The following is a 17,621-nucleotide window of genomic DNA, read 5'->3' as shown; positions in this document are numbered from 1 at the left end:
TGACTACTGAATTGGTATTATAAAACCAAGGTTTTATTTTCTTTAACTGTCTAATGATTTTTTCTCCTGTTCAAAAATTTTGCATTTATTTTCAGGAAGCCTGTTTCTTCATTTGTGGTGAAAATTTGAATATGAAAGGTTTGACATACCTCACAAATTCATTGTTCGATTACCGAAGCCCAGAAAATAATGGTACTCGTGCAGAATTTATCTTGGATGCAGCTAATCATAAGGTCAGAGAATATATATTTGAGCCAAATTCTAGGTTGTGCTGGGGTGGACACTTTGTGTGAATACTTGTGATTGATGTTTCTTCTCCAGTAATATATTCTGAATGCTAGTTGTTTATTGAAACATCTAGCATATCTTTGTCCACCTTCTATATCTAGAGAGGTTTAAGGAGTGCGCAAAGATCTCTACTTTTATATAGCATGCAGCCACAGTTTATCCATTCCCTACTGTTAAAATAGTCATGGAGGAAACATGTAGAATTATTTCTTTTTAATTTCAGTTACTTTTGAAGTGTGGGATTAATGAAAAGAAGTGAAGAATTTAACATTTTACTATATGTAGTGTTTGAATTTTTCATATAAGATTATATTAATGTACTTTTTATGGAATAAATTTAAAAACTCAAAAAAAGTTCCTGAAGATTAGTATAATAGAATCAATGATTTACATTGATTCTACAGACTTACTTTTATAGTTGAAAGTAAAGAATTTAATTTTTACCTGCATAATTAACATACATTTAAAAATATTTTAGTATATTTTTAGTGTTTGAACTGTTTCACATAAGTGTACTGAAATATTAAGGATTAACTGTATTTGAGAGTATATATTAGACCGTTTTGTGATGGTGATAAAGGTCAACACCATACTGCCCTACTCTATTGTAGGTATTCATTAACCAGACATTATTGACAAAGTGGTCAAATTGTCTAGTAGAATTATAGATGTCCTTTTGTGTGGTCCATAGTAGAGGTAACACTACGTTTTTTAGAAGCCAATTCTTTGTGTAACCTCTGTTCTTCTTTCTGTTTTGGTAATCCTTTGAGTTGGTACACATTCTCCATAAGGATATGTGTCTAATTCTTGATCTTTCAGGTTTTAAACTCAAAAGTCTGTTCTATACAATGTATGTTCTGTTTGCTTTGTTTTGTTGGCAGGAGACATACACTGAGATAGCTGGAATGCAAAGGTTTGGGGCTTTTTACATGGATTACCTGTATACAATGGAGAACACCAGTGGCAAAGGTACTGGTTTCTTTCCTTTATATTTGCTTTTCCTTGAACAACAGAAACAAAGACTTCTTCAGAAACAATTGGTCCTTGACTGATTGTACTCTGTTACATCAGAGTTACCTTCTGTTACTTTGTGGAGTGGTTTAATTTTAATGTCATGTTAGAATTTTCTTAGATTCTTAACATTTTTAGTCCTTTCTTTGTGCAGCTGATTGAAAAGATTTTTATATAATCAACTAGAATTAGTTCTAATATGTACCAAATATTAAAAATTTTGATACATCAAATTTCATATTAAGTTGTCAAAGAGCATAAACATTTCCTTTTCTGTATTAAATATATTTTGAAGGTTATATAGATCTTTTTATTAAAAAAAGAGTTTGTTGTTTCAAACAGAAAAGTAGAAATATATTCTTCTAGAAACTACGGACAGTCTTTTATTATTTTATTATGTGTTTCATTTTAGTAATCAAATGATTTCAGAAATTTAACTATACTATGTTGTGCTTATCATTCCAGCCTTTTTCATATTGAAAACTTAGTCAATATAGGGTCACCATTTTTTGGTTAATTTTTCATATTTCAATAAATGATTTCCTTGTTTCAGGTGATGAGTTAGATATTGTGAATGCAAAGAAGACCAAAGCATTTCTCAAGAAACCAATAGGTAGTGTTCATGCACTTAAATAAGTGATTCTAATATAGCATGTTAAGGACAGTAATGTAAACAGACAGCTAAAAGAGGTCCAGGTGAGAAGGGGACTACCTTTGTCTGTGGGGTTGAAGACTTCACAGAGGAGTTGATGTTGAAGGATCGTTAAGTTTGTTAGATGAAAACAGAAGGAAAGAACTGTAATTTTCTACTTCCTGCTTTCAAAATGGATTTCTAAATGTTGGTGTTCTCATTGGTCAAACCTGGATTCACTTCTTTCCCTAAAATCTTCCTGAAGTAATCTTATTCTTTTTCATGGATTTAAGTACCTTCTATATGTTATTGGTGTCCATATTTGTATTTTTAGTCCAAACTTATTCTTTCAGATTTAGAATTAAATATATCCAGTACACACTTGACATTTTTACTTCTGTGTCTCACAAATATCTCAAAACTGAATATGTTGAAATTGAATTATTAAAACCCTCATGACTACCCACTACTTCTCCCCTATTTTCAGTGTTCTCTTACTGGAAAATTTTTCTACTGTCTTCTAATTGCACAAGCTGGAAATCTGGGAATCTTGACACACTTCTCTCCTGGCATCCAACCCATCAGTGCATTTTGTCAAATTTTATCTCTAGAATCTATCTAGAATCTGTCTTTTCTTAAGCTTCACCATTAATGCTCTCATCCAATCTGTTATCATCTAGATTCTAATAGCTTTTTTACTGGCTTTCTCCTTCCACTCTTGCCCTCCTATAATCTATACTGCAATCAGACTGGCTTAATTCTGTGCTTAAAATCTTCACTGCCTTCGCATTGCTTTATTTAAAAATAAAATTCAAATAGTTGATCAGATTTTGCTGTTGAGTTACTTGGTAGATAATGATAACCACCAAGGAAGATAGAGACACAAAAGGAAGATTTCCGGAGGAAAAGATGTGGTGTTTTTTTTTTTTTCTAACATCTTTATTGGAGTACAATTGCTTAACAATGGTGTCTTAGTTTCTGCTTTATAACAAACTGAATCAGTTATACATATACATATGTTCCCATATCTCTTCCCTCTTGCGTCTCCCTCCCTCCCATCCTCCCTATCCCACCCATCTAGGTGGTCACAAAGCACCGAGCTGATCTCCCTGTGCTATGTGGCTGCTTTGCACTGGCTATCTATTTTACGTTTGGTAGTGTATATATGTCCATTGCCACTCCCTCACTTTATCACAGCTTACCCTTACCCCTCCCTATATCCTCAAGTCCATTCTCTAGTAGGTCTGTGTCTTTATTCCCATCTTTCTACTAGGTTCTTCATGACAGTTTTTTTCTTAGATTCCATATATATGTGTTAGCATACAGTATTTGTCTTTCTCTTTCTGACTTACTTCACTCTGCATGACACACTCTAGGTACATTCACCTCACTACAAATAACTCAATTTCGTTTCTTTTTATGACAGAGTAATACTCCATTGTATATATTTGCCACATCTTCTTTATCCATTCATCCGATGATGGACACTTAGGTTGCTTCCATCTCCTGGCTATTGTAAATAGAGCTGCAATGAACATTTTGGTACATGACTCTTTGAATTATGGTTTTCTCAGGGCATATGCCCAGTAGTGGGATTGCTGGGTCATATGGTAGTTCCTATTCATAGTTTTTTAAGGAACCTCCATACTGTTCTCCATAGTGGCTGTACCAATTCACATTCCCACCAGCAGTGCAAGAGTGTTCCCTTTTCTCCACACCCTCTCCAGCATTTATTGTTTCTAGATTTTTTTTTTTTTTTTTTGCGGTACGTGGGTCTCTCACTGTTGTGGCCTCTCCTGTTGCGGAACACAGGCTCTGGACGCGCAGGCTCAGCGGCCATGGCTCACGGGCCCAACCGCTCCGCGGCATGTGGGATCTTCCCAGACTGGGGCACGAACCTGTGTCCCCTGCATCAGCAGGTGGACTCTCAACTACTGCGCCACCAGGGAAGCCCATGTTTCTAGATTTTTTGATGATGGCCACTCTGACCGGTGTGAGATGATATCTCATTGTAGTTTTTTTTTTTTTTTGCGGTACGTGGGCCTCTCCCGTTGTGGAGCACAGGCTACGGACGCGCAGGCCCAGTGGCCGTGGCTCACGGGCCCAACCACTCTGTGGCATGCGGGATCCTCCCAGACTGGGGCACAAACCCATGTCCCCTGCATCGGCAGGCGGACTCCCAACCACTGCGCCACCAAGGAAGCCCTCATTGTAGTTTTGATTTGCATTTCTCTAATGATTAATGATGTTGAGCATTCTTTCATGTGTTTGTTGGCAATCTGTATATCTTCTTTGGAGAAATGTCTATTTAGGTCTTCTGCCCATTTTTGGATTGGACTGTTTGTTTTTTTGTTATTGAACTGCATGAGCTGCTTGTAAATTTTGGAGATTAATCCTTTGTCAGTTGCTTCATTTGCAAATATTTTCTCCCATTCTGAGGGTTGTCTTTTGGTCTTGTTTATGGTTTCCTTTGCTGTGCAAAAGCTTTGAAGTTTCATTAGGTCCCATTTGTTTATTTTTGTTTTTGTTTCCATTTCTCTAGGAGGTGGGTCAAAAAGGATCTTGCTGTGATTTATGTCATAGAGTGTTCTGCCTTTGTTTTCCTCTAAGAGTTTGATAGTTTCTGGCCTTACATTTAGGTCTTTAATCCATTTTGAGCTTATTTTTGTGTATGGTGTTAGGGAGTGTTCTAATCTCATACTTTTACATGTACCTGTCCAGTTTTGCCAGCACCACTTATTGAAGAGGATGTCCTTTCTCCACTGTACATTCCTGCCTCCTTTGTCAAAGATAAGGTGACCATATGTGCGTGGGTTTATCTCTGGGCTTTCTATCCTGTTCCATTGATATATCTTTCTGTTTTTGTGCCGGTACCATACTGTCTTGATTACTGTAGCTTTGTAGTATAGTCTGAAGTCAGGGAGCCTGATTCTTCCAGCTCCGTTTTTCGTTCTTAAGATTGCTTTAGCTATTCGGGGTCTTCTGTGTTTCCATACAAATTGTGAAGTTTTTTGTTTTAGTTCTGTGAAAAATGCCAGTGGTAGTTTGATAGGGATTGCATTGAATCTGTAGATTGCTTTGGGTAGTAGAGTCATTTTCACAATGTTGATTCTTCCAATCCAAGAACATGGTATATCTCTCCATCTATTTGTATCATCTTTAATTTCTTTCATCAGTGACTTATAGTTTTCTGCATACAGGTCTTTTGTCTCCTTAGATAGGTTTATTCCTAGATGTTTTATTCTTTCTGTTGCAATGGTAAATGGGAGAGTTTTCTTAATTTCACTTTCAGATTTTTCATCATTAGTGTATAGGAATGCCAGAGATTTCTGTGCATTAATTTTGTATCCTGTTACTTTACCAAATTCATTGATTAGCTCTAGTAGTTTTCTGGTAGCATCTTTAGGATTCTCTATGTGTAGTACCATGTCATCTGCAAACAGTGACAGCTTTACTTCTTTTCCGATTTGGATTCCTTTTATTTCCTTTTCTTCTCTGACTGCTGTGGCTAAAACTTCCAAAACTATGTTGAATAAGAGTGGTGAGAGTGGGCAACCTTATCTTGTTCCTGATCTTAGTGGAAATGATTTCAGTTTTTCACCATTGAGGACGATGTTGGCTGTGGGTTTGTCATACATGGCCTTTATTATGTTGAGGAAAGTTCACACTATGCCTACTTTCTGCAGGGTTTTTATCATAAATGGGTGTTGAATTTTGTTGAAAGCTTTCTCTGCATCTATTGAGATGATCATATGGTTTTTCTCATTCAATTTGTTAATATGGTGTATCACGTTGATTGATTTGCGTATATTGAAGCATCCTTGCGTTCCTGGAATAAACCCCACTTGATCATGTTGTATGATCCTTTTAATGTGCTGTTGGATTCTGTTTGCTAGTATTTGTTGAGGATTTTTGCATCTATGTTCATCAGTGATATTGGCCTGTAGTTTTCTTTCTTTGTGACATCCTTGTCTGGTTTTGGTATCAGGGTGATGGTGGCCTCATAGAATGAGTTTGGGAGTGTTCCTCCCTCTGCTATATTTTGGAAGGGTTTGAGAAGGATAGGTGTTAGCTCTTCTCTACATGTTTGATAGAATTCGCCTGTGAAGCCATCTGGTCCTGGGCTTTTGTTTGTTGGAAGATTTTTAATCACAGTTTCAATTTCATTGCTTGTGATTGGTCTTTTCATATTTTCTTTTTTTTTTTTTTTTATATGTGTAACTTTTATTTTATTTTATTTTTTTTTTTAAACATCTTTATTGGAGTATAATTGCTTTACAATGGTATGTTAGTTTCAGCTTCACAACAAAATTAATCAGTTATATATATACATATGTTCCCATATCTCTTCCCGCTTGCGTCTCCCTCCCTCCCACCCTCCCTATCCCACCCCTCCAGGCGGTCACAAAGCACCGAGCTGATCTCCCTGTGCTATGCGGCTGCTTCCCACTAGCTATCTACCTTACGTTTGGTAGTGTATATATGTCCATGCCTCTTTATCGCTTTGTCACCGTTTACCCTTCCCCCTCCCCATAGCCTCAAGTCCATTCTCTAGTAAGTCTGTGTCTTTATTCCTGTTTCACCCCTAGGTTTTTCATGACATTTTTTTTTCTTAGATTCCATATATATGTGTTAGCATACGGTATTTGTCTCTCTCTTTCTGACTTACTTCACTCTGTATGACAGACTCTAGGTCTATCCACCTCATTACAAATAACTCAATTTCGTCTCTTTTTATGGCTGAGTAATATTCCATTGTATATATGTGCCACATCTTCTTTATCCATTCATCCGATGATGGACACTTAGGTTGTTTCCATCTCTGGGCTATTGTAAATAGAGCTGCAATGAACATTTTGGTACATGACTCTTTTTGAATTATGGTTTTCTCAGGGTATATGCCCAGTAGTGGGATTGCTGGATCATATGGTAGTTCTATTTGTAGCTTTTTAAGGAACCTCCATACTGTTCTCCACAGTGGCTGTATCAATTTACATTCCCACCAACAGTGTAAGAGGGTTCCCTTTTCTCCACACCCTCTCCAGCATTTATTGTTTCTAGATTTTTTGATGATGGCCATTCTGACTGGTGTGAGATGATATCTCATTGTAGTTTTGATTTGCATTTCTCTCATGATTAGTGATGTTGAGCATTCTTTCATGTGTTTGTTGGCACTCTGTATATCTTCTTTGGAGAAATGTCTATGTAGGTCTTCTGCCCATTTTTGGATTGGGTTGTTTGTTTTTTTGTTATTAAGCTGCATGAGCTGCTTATAAATTTTGGAGATCAATCCTTTGTCAGTTGCTTCATTTGCAAATATTTTCTCCCATTCTGAGGGTTGTCTTTTGGTCTTCTTTATGGTTTCCTTTGCTGCGCAAAAGCTTTTAAGTTTCATTAGGTCCCATTTGTTTACTCTTGTTTTTATTTCCATTTCTCTAGGAGGTGGGTCAAAAAGGACCTTGCTGTGATTTATGTCATAGAGTGTTCTGCCTATGTTTTCCTCTAAGAGTTTGATAGTTTCTGGCCTTACATTTAGGTCTTTAATCCATTTTGAGCTTATTTTTGTGTATGGTGTTAGGGAGTGATCTAATTTCATACTTTTACATGTAGCTGTCCAGTTTTCCCAGCACCACTTATTGAATAGGCTGTCCTTTCTCCACTGTACATTTCTGCCTCCTTTGTCAAAGATAAGGTGACCATATGTGCGTGGGTTTATCTCTGGGCTTTCTATCCTGTTCCATTGATCTATCTTTCTGTTTTTGTGCCAGTACCATACCATCTTGATAACTGTAGCTTTGTAGTATAGTCTGAAGTCTGGGAGCCTGATTCCTCCAGTTCCTTCTTTCGTTCTCAAGATTGCTTTGGCTATTCGGGGTCTTTTGTGTTTCCATACAAATTGCAAAATTTTTTGTTCTAGTTCTGTGAAAAATGCCAGTGGTAGTTTGATAGGGATTGCATTGAATCTATAGATTGCTTTGGGTAGTAGAGTCATTTTCACAATGTTGATTCTTCCAATCCAAGAACATGGTATATCTCTCCATCTATTTGTATCATCTTTAATTTCTTTCATCAGTGTCTTATAATTTTCTGCATACAGATCTTTTGTCTCCTTAGGTAGGTTTATTCCTAGATATTTTATTCTTTTTGTTGCAATGGTAAATGGTAGTGTTTTCTTGATTTCACTTTCAGATTTTTCATCATTAGTATATAGGAATGCCAGAGATTTCTGTGCATTAATTTTGTATCCTGCCACTTTACCAAATTCATTGATTAGCTCTAGTAGTTTTCTGGTAGCATCTTTAGGGTTCTCTATGTATAGGATCATGTCATCTGCAAACAGTGACAGCTTTACTTCTTCTTTTCCGATTTGGATTCCTTTTATTTCCTTTTCTTCTCTGATTGCTGTGGCTAAAACTTCCAAAACTATGTTGAATAAGAGTGGTGAGAGTGGGCAACCTTGTCTTGTTCCTGATCTTAGTGGAAATGCTTTCAGTTTTTCACCATTGAGGATGACGTTTGCTGTGGGCTTGTCATATATGGCCATTATTATGTTGAGGAAAGTTCCCTCTATGCCTACTTTCTGCAGGGTTTTTATCATAAATGGGTGTTGAATTTTGTCAAAAGCTTTCTCTGCATCTATTGAGATGATCATATGGTTTTTCTCCTTCAGTTTGTTAATATGGTTTATCACATTGATAGATTTGCGTATATTGAAGAATCCTTGCATTCCTGGAATAAACCCCACTTGATCATGGTGTATGATCCTTTTAATGTGCTGTTGGATTGTGTTTGCTAGTATTTTGTTGAGGATTTTTGCATCTATGTTCATCAGTGATATTGGCCTGTAGTTTTCTTTCTTTGTGACATCCTTGTCTGGTTTTGGTATCAAGGTGATGGTGGCCTCGTAGAAGGAGTTTGGGAGTGTTCCTCCCTCTGCTATATTTTGGAAGAGTTTGAGAAGGATAGGTGTTAGCTCTTCTCTAAATGTTTGATAGAATTCGCCTGTGAAGCCATCTGGTCCTGGGCTTTTCTTTGTTGGAAGATTTTTAATCACAGTTTCAATTTCAGTGCTTGTGATTGGTCTGTTCATATTTTCTATTTCTTCCTGATTCAGTCTTGGCAGGTTGTGCATTTCTAAGAATTTGTCCATTTCTTCCAGGTTGTCCATTTTATTGGCATAGAGTTGCTTGTAGTAATCTCTCATGATCTTTTGTATTTCTGCAGTGTCAGTTGTTACTTCTCCTTTTTCATTTCTAATTCTATTGATTTGAGTCTTCTCCCTTTTTTTCTTAATGAGTCTGGCTAATGGTTTATTAATTTTGTTTATCTTCTCAAAGAACCAGCTTTTAGTTTTATTGATCTTTGCTATCGTTTCCTTCATTTCTTTTTCATTTATCTCTGATCTGATATTTATGATTTCATTCCTTCTGCTAACTTGGGGGTGTTTTTGTTCTTCTTTCTCTAATTGATTTAGGTGCAAGGTTAGGTTGTTTATTCAAGATGTTTCCTGTTTCTTAAGGTAGGATTTATTGCTATAAACTTCCCTCTTAGAACTGCTTTTGCTGCATCCCATAGGTTTTGGGTCATTGTGTCTGCATTGTCATTTGTTTCTAGCTATTTTTTGATTTCCTCTTTGATTTCTTCAGTGATCACTTCGTTATTAAGTAGTGTATTGTTTAGCCTCCATGTGCTTGTATTTTTTACAGATGTTTTCCTGTAATTGATACCTAGTCTCATAGCATTGTGGTCGGAAAAGATACTTGATACGATTTCAGTTATCTTAAGTTTACCAAGGCTTGATTTGTGACCCAAGATATGATCTATCCTGGAGAATGTTCCATGAGCACTTGAGAAAAATGTGTATTCTGTTGTTTTTGGGTGGAATGTCCTATAAATATCAATTAAGTCCATCTTCTTTAATGTGTCATTTGAAGCTTGTGTTTCCTTATTTATTTTCATTTTGTATGATCTGTCCATTCGTGAAACTGGGGTGTTAAAGTCCCCTACTATGAATGTGTTACTGTTGATTTTCCCCTTTTATGGCTGTTAGTATTTGCCTTATGTATTGAGGTGCTCCTATGTTGGGTGCATAAATATTTACAATTGTTATATCTTCTTCTTGGATCGATCCCTTGATCATTATGTAGTGTCCTTCTTTGTCTCTTCTAATAGTCTTTGTTTTAAAGTCTATTTTGTCTGATACGAGAAATGTTACTCCAGCTTTCTTTTCGTTCCATTTACATGGAATATCTTTTTCCATCCCCTCACTTTCAGTCTGTATGTGTCCCTAGGTCTGAGGTGGGTCTCTTGTCGACAGCATATATATGGGTGTTGTTTTTGTATCCATTTAGCCAGTCTGTGTCTTTTGGTGGGAGCATTTAATCCATTTACATTTAAGGTAAGTATCAATATGTATGTTCCTATTCCCGTTTTCTTAATTGTTTTGGGTTTGTTATTGTAGGTCTTTTCCTTATCTTGTGTTTCCTGCCTAGAGAAGTTCCTTTAGCAGTTGTTGTAGAGCTGGTTTGGTGGTGCTGAACGCTCTCAGCTTTCGCTTGTCTGTAAAGGTTTTAATTTCTCTGTCAAATCTGAATGAGATCCTTGCTGGGTAGAGTAATCTTGGTTGCAGGTTTTTCTCCTTCATCACTTTAAATATGTCCTGCCAGTCCCTTCTGGCTTGCGGAGTTTCTGCTGAAAGATCAGCTGTTAACCTTATGGGGATTCCCTTGTGTGTTATTTGTTGTTTTTCCCTTGCTGCTTTTAATATGTCTTCTTTGTATTTAATTTTTGACAGTTTGATTAATATGTGTTGGCATGTTTCTCCTTGGATTTATCCTGTATGGGACTCTCTGTGCTTCCTGGATTTGGTTAACTATTTCCTTTCCAATATTAGGGAAGTTTTCAACTATAATCTCTTCAAATATTTTCTCAGTCCCTTTCTTTTCTTCTTCTGGGACCCGTATAATTCGAATGTTGGTGCGTTTATTGTTGTCCCAGAGGTCTCTGAGACTCTCCTCGGTTCTTTTCATTCTTTATTCTGCTCTGCAGTAGTTATTCCTACTATTTTATCTTCCAGGTCACTTATCCGTTCTTCTGCCTCAGTTATTCTGCTATTGATCCCATCTACAGTATTTTTCATTTCATTTGTTGTGTTGGTTATCATTGCTTGTTTCCTCTTTAGTTCTTCTAGGTCCTTGTTAAATGTTTCTTGCATTTTGTCTATTCTATTTCCAAGATTTTGGATCATCTTTACTATCGTTATTCTGAATTCTTTTTCAGGTAGACTGCCAATTTCCTCTTCATTTGTTAGGTCTGATGGATTTTCATCTTGCTCCTTCATCTGTTGTGTGTTTTTGTTTCTTCTCATTTTGCTTATGTTACTGTGTTTGGGGTCTCCTTTTAGCAGGCCGCAGGTTCGTAGTTCCCGTTGTTTTTGGTGTCTGTCCCCAGTCTCTAAAGTTGGTTCAGTGGGTTGTGTAGGCTTCCTGGTAGTGGGGACTAGTGCCTGTGTTCTGGTGGATGAGGCTGGATTTTGTCTTTCTGATAGGCAGGTCCACGTCTGGTGGTGTGTTTTGGGGTGTCTGTGGCCTTATGATTTTAGGCAGCCTCTTTGCTAATGGGTGGGATTGTGTTCCTGTCTTGCTAGTTGTTTGGCATAGGGTGTCCAGCACTGTAGCTTGCTGGTCGTTGAGTGAAGCTGGGTGCTGGTGTTGAGATGGAAATCTCTGGGAGATTTTCGCCATTTGAATATTATGTGGAGGTGGGAGGTCTCTTGTGGACCAGTGTCATGAAGTTGGCTCTCCCACCTCAGAGGCACAGCACTGACTCCTGGCTGCAGCACCAAGAGACTTTCAACCACACGGCTCAGAATAAGAGGGAGAAAAAGTAGAAAGAAAGAAAGAGGATAAAGTAAAATAAAATAAAGTTAGATAAAATAAAATAAAGTTATTAAAATAAAAAATAATAAGAAAAAATTTTTTTAAAAGTAAAAAACAAAACAAAACAAAAAAACGGACGGACAGAACCCTAGGACAAATGGTGAAAGCAAAGCTATACAGACAAAATCTCACACAGAAGCATACTCATATACACTCACAAAAAGAGGAAAAGGGGAAAAAATAATATTTCTTGCTCCCAAAGTCCACCTCCTCAATTTGGGATGATTCGTTGTCTATTCAGGTATTCCAGAATTTTAGGGTACATCAAATTGATTGTGGAGATTTAATCTGCTGGTCCTGAGGCCGCTGGGAGAGATTGCCCTTTCTCTTGTTTGTTCACACAGCTCCAGGGGTTCAGCTTTGGATTTGGCCCCGCCTCTGCGTGTAGGTTGCCGGAGGGCGTCTGTTCTTCGCTCAGACAGGACTGGGTTAAAGGAGCCGCTGTTTCGGGGGCTCTGGCTCACTCAGGCCACGGGGAGGGAGGGCCATGGAGTGCAGGGCGAAGCCTGCGGCGGCAGAGGCCGGCGTGATGTTGCACCAGCCTGAGGCACTCTGTGCGTTCTCCTGGGGAAGTTGTCCCTGGATCCTGGGACCCTGGCTGTGGCCGGCTGCACGGGCTCCTGGGAGGGGAGGTGTGGATAATGCCCTGTGCTCGCCCACAGGCTTCTTGGTGGCGGCAGCAGCAGCCTTAGCGTCTCATACCCATCTCTGGAGTCTGCGCTGTTATCCGTGGCTTGCGCCGGTCTCCGGAGCTCCTTTAAGTAGCGCTTTTAATCCCCTCTCCTTGCGCACCAAGAAACAAAGAGGGAAGAAAAAGTGTTTTGACTCTTTGGCAGGTCCAGACTTTTCCTCGGACTCCCTCCCGGCTAGCCGTGGTGCACTACCCCCTTCAGGCTGTGTTCACGCCGCCAGCCCCAGTCCTCTCCCTGCGCTCCGACCGAAGCCCAAGCCTCAGCTCCCAGTCCCGCCCGCCGTGGTGGGTGAGCAGACAAGCCTCTCGGGCTGGTGAGTGCTGGTCGGCACCGATCCTCTGTGCGGGCATCTCTCGTCTTTGCCCTCCGCATCCCTGTGGCTGCACTCTCCTCCGTGGCTCCGAAGCTTCCCCCTCTGCCACCCGCAGTCTCCGCTCATGAAGGGGTTTCTAGTGTGTGGAGACCTTTCCTCCTTCACAGCTCCCTCCCACCGGTGCAGGTCCCGTCCCTATTCTTTTGTCTCTGTTTTTTCTTTTGCCCTACCCAGGTACGTGGGGAGTTTCTTGCCTTTTGGGAGGTCTGAGGTCTTCTGCCAGCGTTCAGTGGGTGTTCTGTAGGAGTTGTTCCATGTGTAGATGTATGTCTGATGTATCTGTGGGGAGGAAGGTGATCTCTGCATCTTAGTCTTCCGCCATCTTCCCCCTCAACTCACAAAAGATGTGTTGTGAGGTACCCGTGGACATTGGTAGAGATGCTCAGGAGTCAATTATATGTATTAGGTTTCCTCCACTACAGCATTCGTATGAAACCTTTGGTAATCTGAAATGGTGTAAAGTGAAGAAGCTGTTACCTTAGGACAGATCTTGTTAACTGATGTGCAAAATAAATTGAGAAAAGCGCGTATGCTCAAAGACACAGTTCAAAGCTGTGGTGGCTTGATATTGAGATTCTGAGTATAGTTCCTGGGGAAGGAGTTTGCTGGTGCCACTCTAGACGCTAGTGGTGTGCGCTGCCTCTGTAATGTTTCACTGCAAAACAAGTGGTGAATGCTGTTTTCACCTTTTTGTTGTAAAAGTGAATATTCTCTTCACATTTATTTTGGTTAGGGAAACAGATGTTTTGTAAAAGTGAAATGGCCTAAAGCTAACTTTTGAAAAGCAAGGAATACCTGCATATGAAAGTACAATTCAGAAGTCTGTGTTCTAAGGACTTTGCAAATTTTTATTGTGTTGTAGTTGCCGAATGTAAGCTGGTAGGTTTCCTCTTGTTTAGTATGATGTCTTACACATGAGCTGTGAATTTGGTATTTTGTGAGGTGGAGTACAAAGTAGTCTGCCTATCAGGTAAAGGAAACCTCTCACTGAAAATTTTATTTGTATATATTTGTTTCTGAAGTTTTTAAAAGATTGAAACATGATTTATATTTGCTAGGGTGCTTATATATTTTCTGCCTTAGAAGCTGGTAGTTTTCTACTTTTTGAATTTTTCACATATTCCATTCCTGTGAATATTGTGCATTTTTGTATAGATATCTTAGTCTTTAACTTTTTTTAACCAAAATGTTAGATCATAACATACAAACAGAAAAGTTCTATACATTTACGTACAGAATAGCAAAGAAATAGAAACACCTGTGTATTCCTCACACAAGCCAAGAAACAGGACAGTGTCAACATTGCTGGTCTCCTGTGTGTTCCTTTTCCATCACAGTCTTTTCCCTCCCTCGTTGGAAGAAACTGCTCTTCTTAGGCTTGTGGTAATCATTTTCTTGCTTTTGGTTTACTGCTTACACAGATACTTTCTCAGCTGTGCAAGCAGATAATTTTTTTGAGTAAATAATAAGATTCCACAGTTAATTTAACTTGTGAATGTCACATGTTCATTAAAAATGTGTTCATTCATTCACCCAGTAATCTGTTTGCTTGTTCTTTGCCTGCTTTTTGGTAGCTGCTTTTATATGTGTGTTTCTCATTGTGAATCTATATTCACTGATAATATAGTGATGGTGATAATGGCTAATATTTATTGAATGGTTTTAAATGTAAGGCACTCTTCTGAGTGTTTTACATGTAGCAGCTAACTTAATCTTCATAATAACCCTATAAGTCAATAACAATATCCTCATTTTCCATATGACGAAACAGCCAGTCCTATACAGGTTTTGTAACTTGGCCAAGATCACACACCTATTATGTGGAATTTGAACCCAGCTAGTTTAAACTCTACAGCTTGCATTGATAACTACCGTGTTCAGATTTTCTTCTTTCTTGGATTACTTGAAACAAGAAATTTGTGGAATTTTCAGTATTTATAAACCTAAGAAAAATATTTTGAATTCTTAAAAGAGGTTAATTTTGAATTCTTCCAAGAAATATTTTATTTAAAATTCTTGGTTTGTTGTGATGACATTTATTTGTTTCTGTAGTCCAAGTTATCAAAAAGTGCCCTAAATTTTATCTTAGGTATCTAAATGCATATTAAACTAATAATTTTACAAAGTTTGTAGTGGATTCTGAAATTTGGAAAGCAGATTTGATTGGTGTGCTTTAAGTAAGTTCATGATAGTATTGACTTAATGTAAAAAACTAGTAAATGCAGTGAGAAAAAGAGCTTGTATTATTTATTTTTGTTGTGATAAATGATGTCGTAGTACTTTACTCACATTATAAAATGACATATAAATAAAAATTCGGTTAGTAAGTTTCTTGTGCTGCTGCTTGATGTTAATAAGCATTCTGATAATTCATTTTTGTTTTGCTACTTGAAAGCACTCACTGTTTTAGAAACTAAATTATTTCTTATTAATATAACTTTAAATATTATTGTTGTAACTTTTAGTCTTTTTTATTTAAGAAGTTATTGCAAATGTTTTTATGGATCTAAAGTAGATAGCTGAAAACAACAGGAATATTTTAGAGACATAGAGATAAAATTGAAACTAGTTATTGGATTGAGGAAAAGGATGAGAGACAGGCATCATGGTTCATTACCCTTTTGAATCCAGATGTCTTGGGAGAGTGTTGGTGTTAATTTAGGGGAATGTTGGAGTAGAAGCATTTGTGTTTCCTAAATTATTCTATTTAAGGATTAATTTTCTAGTTCCTGGGTTAGTGCTACTTTTTTTCTTTAAAGGATGGGTTTTATACAGAGACTCAGACTCATAAGGTATAAGTTAAATACAAGCAAACTTTAATGAGAACCATTGGGGAAAGAAAGTAGGTGAATTTCTAGTAAAAGAAGACATGTAGGCATATATAGTTCTCACGAATGAAAGTAGAGTTCCTTGTGCACTGGCACAGATGGTTGGTGGAGTTGTTTTTGTAGCTTGCAGATTCCTCTTCACATAGGGAGAAGAATCATTTTCTATTAATAGGTATAAAGGTATGGGCAGATGTAGGCAGTACAGGTTCTTTTACCTCTGGCTCTCCTGGAGAGACTGGCAAGTCCTTCATTTTAATTAGGCTAACTTGATATTGTCTTGACTCTTAATAAGAATAGGCAAACATTCAGGGGTCTGGAGTGACCAAACTTATTGAGGGTGAGCACAAGTAAATACCTTGCTGAAAAGATGTAGCTAAAAGCCAGTCACAGTTTTACATTTTAGATAAGCTACTGGCATTATATTCACGTTGCATTATCTGAAAAAAAGAATAGAAGCCTCTAGACTTCTATTGTTTTAGAGACAATCTGATGTCTAAAAGAAGGGTCTTCTTGTAAATTGACATTTTTTAAAGAAGCCTAATAGCCTCTATAGGACTCAAAGCAGGATATTTTCCTTGTCTTTGAATATTTTGATTTGCAACCAGAGTCCTTCTGGTTATCTTCAAGCTACCTCATCCTAACGGGTAACTCTAGAAATGTCTGGTTTAGCTATGGAAAGTAGCATTTTTTTATGTTAATGGTATGTTATTTATACCTAATTTATAATGTGACTCTTATTTATGTATATCATAAAATATGTTTAAGATTAACTTTGTATGTTTTATTTGTGACGTTTAAGTCTGTGTGTAGTCATCTTGTTAAGAATATATGAGGACTTCCCTGGTGGCGCAGTGGTTAAGAATCTGCCTGCCAATGCAGGGGACACAGGTTCGAGCCCTGGTCTGGGAAGATCCCACATGCCACAGAGCAACTAAGCCCATGCGCCACAACTGAGCCTGTGCTCTAGAGCCCGCGAGCCACAACTGCTGAGCCTGCGTGCCAGAACTACTGAAGGCTGTGCGCCTAGAACCCATATTCCACAACAAGAGAATCAACCGCAATGAGAAGCCCGCGCACTGCAACGAGGAGTAGCCCCCGCTCACTGCAACTAGAGAAAGCCTGCGTGCAGCACAGAAGACCCAACGCAGCCAAAAATAAATAAATAAATTAAAAAATTTTTTTTAAAAAAGAATATATGAATAATAAATTTAATTATTTTTTTTCGTCTCTGCTACTGTGACTAGAGATTGAACTGGACTCCTTTGTTTGAAATGAAGGATATGTATTTTTGAAAAAGTTACTAAAAGGTGTAGATACAGAATTTTTGTTTAACTGGGCCTTCCTAGATTCTAAAGGTAGTAAATGCTGGAAAGGTTTACTTCCCTATTTTTTTTTGAATAAACATAAGACTTAAGTAAAATTTACTGTATGTTATCACTTAAAATGGTGAATTTGTATATTAAAATCAAATCTCAAAGGTGTGGACAGGTTAGATAAGGAGAAATACCTGTAGGTAGTGCTAAGATTTTCTTTAGAAGACATCCTTCGTTCCTCGTGGACATATGGGCAGATAAGGGATTGGGGAAATTGGATTCCACCCTGTGGAGCATGGCCATAATGATTTTATTCTGGAAAAAGTTCAAAGCGAGTAATACCTATTGTTTACTTCCATGGTCATTAGAAAACTCTCGAGGCACCTTTGAACATGTAGCTTTAAGCAATCAATTTTTCCGTGTAACTTCAAAGATAAAATAGTAAAATGCAACTTCTTCGAGAGTCTGCTTTCCCAGTCAACCTAATAATATTGTGTATAGAATTATTAGGTATAGGCCAATTAGGTTTTAGAGAATAATATTTAAG

The 17,621-nt window shown here is 37.8% G+C and overlaps 1 protein-coding gene across 11 annotated transcripts in view; it reads left to right on the top strand.

The window, feature by feature from the left end:
- VPS13B (vacuolar protein sorting 13 homolog B) overlaps positions 1 to 17,621 on the top strand; it is a 798,169-nt gene that overhangs the window by 77,463 nt on the left and 703,085 nt on the right. For all 11 annotated transcript variants that reach the window (XR_010936247.1, XM_067711645.1, XM_067711646.1 and 8 more), the window contains exons 11-12: positions 96 to 233; positions 1,170 to 1,257. Coding sequence is in view for 10 of the 11 variants with exons in the window: in XM_067711645.1 (XP_067567746.1) it covers positions 96 to 233; positions 1,170 to 1,257 (226 nt within the window). In the remaining variant the exon portion in view is untranslated. The remainder of the gene's footprint in view (positions 1 to 95; positions 234 to 1,169; positions 1,258 to 17,621) is intronic.

The sequence above is a fragment of the Pseudorca crassidens genome, chromosome 17, assembly GCF_039906515.1.
Source record: "Pseudorca crassidens isolate mPseCra1 chromosome 17, mPseCra1.hap1, whole genome shotgun sequence".
In the NCBI taxonomy this organism is placed as follows: Eukaryota; Metazoa; Chordata; class Mammalia; order Artiodactyla; family Delphinidae; genus Pseudorca; species Pseudorca crassidens.
Note: the sequence above shows the minus strand (reverse complement) of the source record. Positions and strands in the feature narration are given on the sequence as shown.